At 42.5% G+C, this 7738-nt stretch overlaps 1 protein-coding gene across 1 annotated transcript; it reads left to right on the plus strand.

Annotated features, from left to right (window-relative positions):
* Positions 1–79: 79 nt before the first annotated feature.
* Positions 80–2893, plus strand: LOC103704103 (uncharacterized). Its single transcript, XM_008787252.6, has 5 exons — positions 80–955; positions 1054–1368; positions 1451–1757; positions 1989–2096; positions 2182–2893. Exons 1-5 carry the CDS (start codon positions 650–652, stop codon positions 2295–2297), a joined length of 1152 nt encoding a protein of 383 aa, XP_008785474.3. The 5' UTR covers positions 80–649; the 3' UTR covers positions 2298–2893.
* The last annotated feature ends 4845 nt before the right edge of the window (positions 2894–7738 follow it).

Here is a 7738-nt window from a genome sequence, read left to right on the forward strand (position 1 = left end):
AAGCTATGACGCTAAAGAACAAAGGACGGATACGTCAAGTTGCCGACGCGTATATAATTATTTAGAAATAAGAATTAACAAAGGGAAGAAGGTAGCGTTGCGTGGTAACGCGACGGATGGCGGATGGCGGATAGCGGAGGGACTGGAAATAGATGCTAGGGTTTCGCTTTTCCGCCTTACCCTTTTTTAATTTTTTGGTTTCTTTACCCATAATAAGTCGCCATATTCTCTTTAAAACCGGGAAGACTTAACCTACCGCTCAACTTCCTACCGTCGATCGACATTCCCTCCTGTCCCCCCCCCCCCCCCCCCCCCTTCTCTCTCATCTCGGTTCCACCGGAAAGAGAAATCTTCTCGCTTTCTTTGCTCCTCCTCCTCCTCCTCTCTCTCTCTCTCTCTCTCTCTCTCTCTCTTGGCTCCGTCCTTTGTTAAGGGGCCCCAGCGAGTGGAAACCAGAGCAGCAACCCCCCCCCCCTCCCTCCCTCCCTCCATCCCTCCCAAGTGTGGGCTATTATTATTTCTTCTGCAACCAGCAAAATCCCAACTGGAGTAATGTCTACCCTCTCCTTTTTCTCCTATTTTTAGCATCTTCCCCTCGACCACCTCCACACCCGGACCTACACCTACTGGTTCTCTTCTGTTCCCCGAAATGGCGAAAAATCTGGAGGACCCGGAGTTCTGGCTTCCATCCGACTTCCTCTGCGACGATTTCTTCGTCGATGGAGGAGAGAAGAGGAGGAGCGAGGCGCAAGCAGCCGGGGTGGGCGATGTTTGCTTTTCCGGCGAGCTGCCATACGGGTTTGGTTCCAATCCGCCATCGCCGGTGGACTCTGTGACCGGAACCGAAAGCGATGAGGATGACTATATGGCTGGGCTCGCGCAAAAGATGGCTCACTGCTTTCTCCAGGACGGCGACAAGGTGTCCTCTGCTCTTCCTTGTGGTGACAACGTCAAGGTATTCTTTCTCAACTTTCATCTTTTGAGGGTTCTTGGTCGTTGCGTTAGGTGTTACTGTTATTTGGTGTACTGATCTGTGGGGTTTCTTGTGAGAAGATGCGGATGATGACCGGTTCTCCTCAGTCGACTCTGAGCGCGTGGTCCGCTTCCGGCAAGGGGAGCCCGAACGGGCCTTCGCTGGTTTCCTCACCGTTGTCGTCACCGATGGAGCAGCACAAGGAAGATCCATGGGATGTGCTGTACGAAGCCGCAGGGCAGGTGATGCGGCTGAGGTTAAACGAACAGAACGTTTACGCCCGCGGCCTCCTCGGGCCGTCGAGGAAGCCTTTTCCCGCCCCTTCCCAGAACCCCCAAAAAGCCGGCTGTTATAACTCTCCAGTGCTCACCAAGCAGCAGTTGCAGGCGGCTCAGGTAGATCCGTCTGTCCTTACTTAAAATATATGGTTGTTCATCATGTTTTCACTCTCTAATCTTTGTGTGTTTTTTTCTGCAGTTTTATCATTTGAAGCAGCAGCAATTAATGAAGCAACAGCTTTCAGCCGCATGGGGGAGGCAGGGCAGAGCGAGGGTCGTCGGAGGTGGCGGCGGCGGCGGTTATGGAGGAGAGGGGCGGTGCGGCGGCCGGCCACTTGGTCTGCCACTTCCTCTCCAGAAGCAGCAGCAGCCGCAGCAACACCAACAAGGGTCTGGGATGAGAGCTGTCTTCCTCACCGGACCTGGTGCCAGAAGGGAGTCTACTGGTACCGGTGTCTTCCTCCCCCGGAGGGTCGGAACTCCAACCGAGTCTCTCAAGAAGCCAGGTAATCATCCTAGCATTCCCCTTGTTTAAATGGAATTTGGGTATAATTGTCATTTAAGAAAATCACTAGCTGCTAGTTTTCCAGATCTTGTGATTATTATGCTCGGAGGTTACCCAAACGGAATCATGTTTTTTAGTATATCAGTTATGTCATTTTCTTCTATCATTACGCGAGGTTTTAGCCTACCGGCATGGTTTCATTCGTCTCTTTTTTTGTTTGGGTAATTATCAGCTTGTTCGACCGTGCTTCTGCCGGCTAGAGTCGTTCAGGCTCTTAACTTGATCCCGGAGGAATTGGGAGCCCAGCAACGATATCCTGGCGGCTTTGTTCTTGGCCACGGCAAGCCCCCGTTTTCTCTCCTTAAATTTTCTTTCAGATCCCGTTTCGCCTGACTTTTGTTAACTTGTGTATGTTTTGGTAACAGATTCCCTGGTTGGCCGGAGCAACAATGCTCTATCCCACCCAAAGCGGAACCTCCATCCTCAGCCAGCTGCCGTTCCAAGCCATGACATTCTCCTACCCCCGGAGTGGACTTACTAACTCCTCGTCACTGACATCTCTTGTCGCTTTTACGGGTAGCAAGTAGTCTCTCAGCAGTTTTAGGTTAGGATTTCAACTTCATATTGGAGGAAACTGGAAAAAAACAGCAGTAGAAATGGTAGGTGATATTTGTCGTGTAGATCTAGACTTGTGTCATTTTGGATTTTGGGAAGGAGGAAGTGCTTGGATGGACGAGATCGCTTGATGATTTGCTCGGGTGCCGGGGAATAGACGGATCGCGGGAAGGTCGAAATAAGTCCAGCAGTTTTTTGTTGTTTGGGAAGAAAAATTATGAAGTGGGTACCTATATCGAATAAGATAATTTCTTCTATGTTTACTCGCCGAGCCCACCTATTACTCTCTCTTGCAGCCTTTTGACTTGCAAAGAAAGACCAAGCATTTAGGCTTGGGTAATAATAATCAGTGTTTGGGTGGTTTCCTGAAGTATATTTTCTCTCCTGTAATTTTTGTTTGAGGGATGGGAGTTATTAGGACATATGATCAAGATAGAATGTTATCTTGGCGACGATCTGTAAGTGCGTTATCGCTCTATAATGTATTAAGGAATATGGCTTAATGGTAAGTTTTATTTCTTATTGGGCTTGTGGTTTTTTTGTTCCTTTGTGGTTGTCCATTTTCCTCCATGTCGTGCTGTGTTGTTTTGGATTTTGCTCAAGTCTCCGGCTCTTTTGGGTTGATGATCCTCGGTGACCGGTCAGCTACCCGAACTGGAATCTGTCTGTAATGTAGCGCCCGACAGGCTCTGTTCTTGTGTTGTGCTGAGGCTATCTTATATCATTTTCACTTTCTTGAAATTTGAATTTGAATCAATTTTTGGACTTTGGTGGGAGAATATGATGGCAAGTTTGGTCGGTAAGACAAAGTGGTACATTGTAGAGTCTTATTTTTGGGAGCTTCTATTTTTTGTTAGTAAAGTTGTATAAAATATTTATTTTATTTTTGCTAAAGAGAGAGATTATCATGGGAAAAAAGTATTCCAAATTTTAGTCGGTGAACTAAATATATAGTTTTTTTATTAAAAGAATTAATCCAACAAGAGTTATTTTTTCGTTATTTTTTATTTTTTTCAGACGGTTTTTTTTCCTCGGCGGGCTATTCTCCACTTTCTGAACTTCTCTGGGGCGGATGGTCCTCTCATGTGACCATCATAGGTCCATAGTACTTTTAGATAATTATCCAGGTTGTCTTCGATATGCGTCTCTGTGATCTGCCGTTGCCGATCCCTCCATCGCCTCTTGTGGCTGTGTTTTTTCTGGCCACGTCAGCCTCATTATTGTGCCGGTTCTTGTCCTCCGTTTCCTAATTTGCTTGAGGTCGAAGAAACAGCAGGTTGTAGGGTTTGCCCCGTCGATGGTCTTGGTGTTGTAGGGTGTGAAGTAGATCGGGAGGAAGAGTCCTCCAGCTTGTTGATGACCACATCCCCGACCATATAGGTCCCACGAAGGGCGTCAATATCGATGGTATTTGATGCGGTAGGAGATGGGCTTGATGATGTAGTATGATTGGATTTGTCCAACGCAAAACTGGTGTGTTCTGCGTAATCAAATAAGAACTATCTCAATCTGTTTAAGACCTGAGCAGATTAGAAACACCATTCTTTGAGAGCTCACATTGGCACAGGATGTGCCAGATGGAGTCTTATAGCTCAGTTAGATAATCATTCATGAGCTCGACATCCATCTTTAATCGACTTAGAGCCCTCCCGTATTGGGCGGTCTATCATGCTGAGAATTAAAGATTAGTATAGTGGCCCTAAGAGGTTTCATCATATTCTTGGACGGTTATGATGCAATTTTGAAGAGTTACTGTGCGACCCTCATAGACTCAGAATCACGAAACGATGATGACAATGATGTTACACTAACAAGCCGGACTTCCATTCGTTTTTTTTCTCTCACACCATTACCAAATTTTTTTATCTTTTCTGACTTAAGGCTTGGCTACAGCCAACTTCGATGGGCTCTTAATTTGTTGCTATTTTGCAAGTTGATGGAAGCGATCCATATCAGCACTTCGAAGGTCTTCAACAATAGTATTATTTTATGTGAGGATGGACCAAGGATGGTGCGGATTTAGACATTAGCAAGAGCGGTCGGCCATCCAAGTCAGGGCGGGACGATGGATGGCGGCGGTTGGCGGTGGTAGTGGACACAGCCATGTAGTTGAGGTTGGTGATGCCAAGCCCGAGCGCCGTAAGGATGATGGCAATGATGGAAATAGCGGTGATGTGAAGTCCGATTTTCGATGAGCTTGGGGGATGCTTTTGGCTAGAAAAGAGCAAACCCGAAAGAGATGCCAATGCCCGTGACAACGGTAAGGGAGATGGGAGAGAGAACATCACAACAATGACGAGGGTGAATGTGTTGCTGCGGTGGATTTTTTTTTTTTAAAAAGTTTTTTTTAATATTATTATAGATCGTAAAGCTTTCAGTAGAACTTTTACTTTTAAAGTTTTTAATTAAAAAAAGTTTGTAATAAAAGGTTATTTACTATTTAGTAACTATATTTTTTCAAATACTATTGGAACTTGATATCTATTTGATAATGATAACTAAACTAAGAAAATATTTTTGATTAGATATTTATTATAAAGATTATTATATAGTTTTGGCAATTGCTCTAACTATATCTGCTATCAAAAATTGTTATAATAAAATATTTTTAGTTTATAATTTTTAATATTTTATGTTAAAAATATAATAAATAAAAAAACGCATATATTTATTCTGAAAAATATTATAATAATATAAGAGTCCAATTTTTTTAATTAAATATTGTGAGCTTTGGAAGAGTAAAAAAAAAAATTTATGATTTTTTAAAAAGTATTTTTTAGCTGACCAAAATCAATGCGAAACGAAGTCCAATTTTTCTTCACGTCCGACCTTGTTATACCACAAAGTACTTTGGTCCTTTCATAAATGTTGTTAATGGCGTATACGACAGACGACTCACGACTGGGAGGATAACATTGACTCAAATTAAAACTCGTTTAATTAAAACTTTTGATGAAGAAAGGACGTATGGATCAGTCTTGGAAAGTTGAAGCGTCAAATTGCAATTCGCACCCCATTTCCCTTTGTTCTTCCCGACCTTTTTTTAAAGTTGGGTCGAGGAGTGGTTGCTTGCGCAGCAGCCGCGGTACGTGCCGCTCCCTTTTTATTTTTGCGTACATTCTTTTTGCTTTTGGGTCCTGCGGCACTGCGGTGCGTGACTTGCTTTCCCTGCTCGAACCGGTCAAATCTCTCCTTTGAAAGTGTTCCGGATAAAGACCACCGAAAGTTATTAAATATTATTGATCATTTTTGCCGAAAAAATCTGTCAGTGATCGTGGTGGCATCGAGCAGGGGAGAAGACTTCCAGTAGAAGCAGGGTAGTTTGATGGGGGGAAGCAAAGTAGCTTTGTTTTGTGGCGGACTGCACGTTCTTCCTCCTCTGGGGTGTCGTGAGCTCATAAAAATGGGCAGTCCAGTGTTTCGATATCCGTGAAGAAATATGGAAACCTCAGATGGCCCTACCATGTGCGTGACACGCTGTTGTTGCTGCCGAGTAAATTACCAGAGGTTGCCATGGTCATGTGATGGTTGTCTGTGGGCCATTTGATCGAACATATCTCGCGCGCCGATGTGTTGCCTGATATTGGACCGGTAGGTGGCGCGGTGGATTGTCGACTTCTCAAAGACTTCTGGTTGCGGGATGGGCCTCTAGTTTGGTGGCTGCCCAAGAGCCCTACATGCTTCCCAAGCATATTTGCTATCGTTATATAGCATAATTCTAGCATACTTGGTCTCTCTTTTGATACTTTTTTTTTTTCTTTTTTACTACAACGGCTGCTCATACGACTTTAATGTGGATGCAGCCAGCAGAATCAAGAGAAAAAAAGTGATAAAGCGGTGGAGGAGAGATCCTGTGATGCGTTCATAAAATTTTTTCGAAATGTTGGGCAACAAAGGAGACGATCTAGTGAGCAACTCTATTCACTTTACGGCATACATGTACGGCCTGAAAGACATTACAATTTTTTGCGATGTAGCAGATGTCTCAAAGCAGATTTCACCCTCCCTTTAATAGCCATATTTGCTATTGTGCTTGTTCTACACGCCAACAGTGCGTTTTTCATATTTTATGGTTCAAGGGCTCAAACTTGAGAGGTCAGCAAACTACCACTCAAAGACCGGCTCGGGGTTTGCATGTACTCCACGCTCGCCCAACGCCAGGCCCTGCCTGTAAGCTATTGGTTATCCCAGCATTATTGCTATTAATTATTATGGAATGGCTGTCCAACGACGGCCATGATATCGATCACTTCCGCAACCATACGTGCTCCGTCCTACCTAGACCCCCGAAGTCTTTCGGACAAGTTTGAATCTGAATATAAACCCGGCGGACCAAACCGAGCAGGAAATATAAGCCTACTATGTTAAACGGACTGGACTTGGATTTTGATTGCAATTTTCAGCCCAAGACCAGCCCGGCCAAAATTTTAGTGTATATGTATGGCGTAGCCGTCGCCCGGTTTAAAGTTTAAACCAAACTAAGGTCCTATTTGGCAAAGCTTTTGGAGGGTCAGAAAATACTAACTCTCCAAAACCACTTTTGGATGGAATATGGTATTTGGTAAAAAAAACCGGAAAACCGTTTTAGCTTTGCTAGAAAGCTAAAATAGTTTCTCAGGAGTAGCTTCTTCAGAAAAGCACTTTTAGCATGCATGAGAAAGCTATTTTCATTTATAAAAATTTTTCTTTTTAGACCAAAATACCCATGATAAAATATTATAATTATAAAAATATTTTTTTATATTATAGAAATCTACAGAAGTCCCAACAAAGAAAATAAAGAACCCTAAATATCCTTTAATATATAATAATAATTACAATATTTTCTATATTCATATTATATTATACTATAAATATAATAATACATTATATTATAATACGTTGATATGTTGTATTATATAATATCAAATTATGTTATATTATTAGCTATCGTATACAATATTGCATTACTATATTATAATAATATAATATTATATTACAGTAATATCATACTATATCATATATTTATATATTAATATATATTATATTTTATTATGCTATATTGTATAATACTATGCAGTGTTCTTTATTGTCATTTTGTTATATTCAAAGTATTTTTTTATTTTGTTTACCAAACACACATTAAAGTTTTACGGTATTTTAGAAATGTAGTGATCAAACATCAAAAAACTTTTTGTAAAAGCTCTATTTTAAAAAGCTTTACTTTTGAAAGTTCTACAGCCAACAGTTTCTGTCAAACTGAGCCTAGATATCCGAATCAATTGAGTAATAAGCCGGCTAAGATTGGTGGCCCTCGCTCCGCCACTTATGCTAGTTTTAGGAGCAGCCGAGCTCCTCTCATCCCCTCCTCTTCGAGGATCGAGTTCT

The sequence above is a fragment of the Phoenix dactylifera genome, chromosome 8 (genome assembly GCF_051530095.1).
Source record: "Phoenix dactylifera cultivar Ajwa chromosome 8, Ajwa_hap1_PhDact_Kaust_v1.1, whole genome shotgun sequence".
NCBI lineage: Eukaryota > Viridiplantae > Streptophyta > Magnoliopsida > Arecales > Arecaceae > Phoenix > Phoenix dactylifera.

Bases quoted from the DNA above. Each gene is read 5' to 3' on its own strand.
- LOC103704103 (XM_008787252.6), top strand. From the start codon at position 650: ATGGCGAAAAATCTGGAGGACCCGGAGTTCTGGCTTCCATCCGACTTC. The intron at 1,369-1,450 runs GTAGATCCGTCT...TTTTTTCTGCAG, and splicing joins AGCAGTTGCAGGCGGCTCAG to TTTTATCATTTGAAGCAGCA. The intron at 1,758-1,988 runs GTAATCATCCTA...GGTAATTATCAG, and splicing joins CGAGTCTCTCAAGAAGCCAG to CTTGTTCGACCGTGCTTCTG.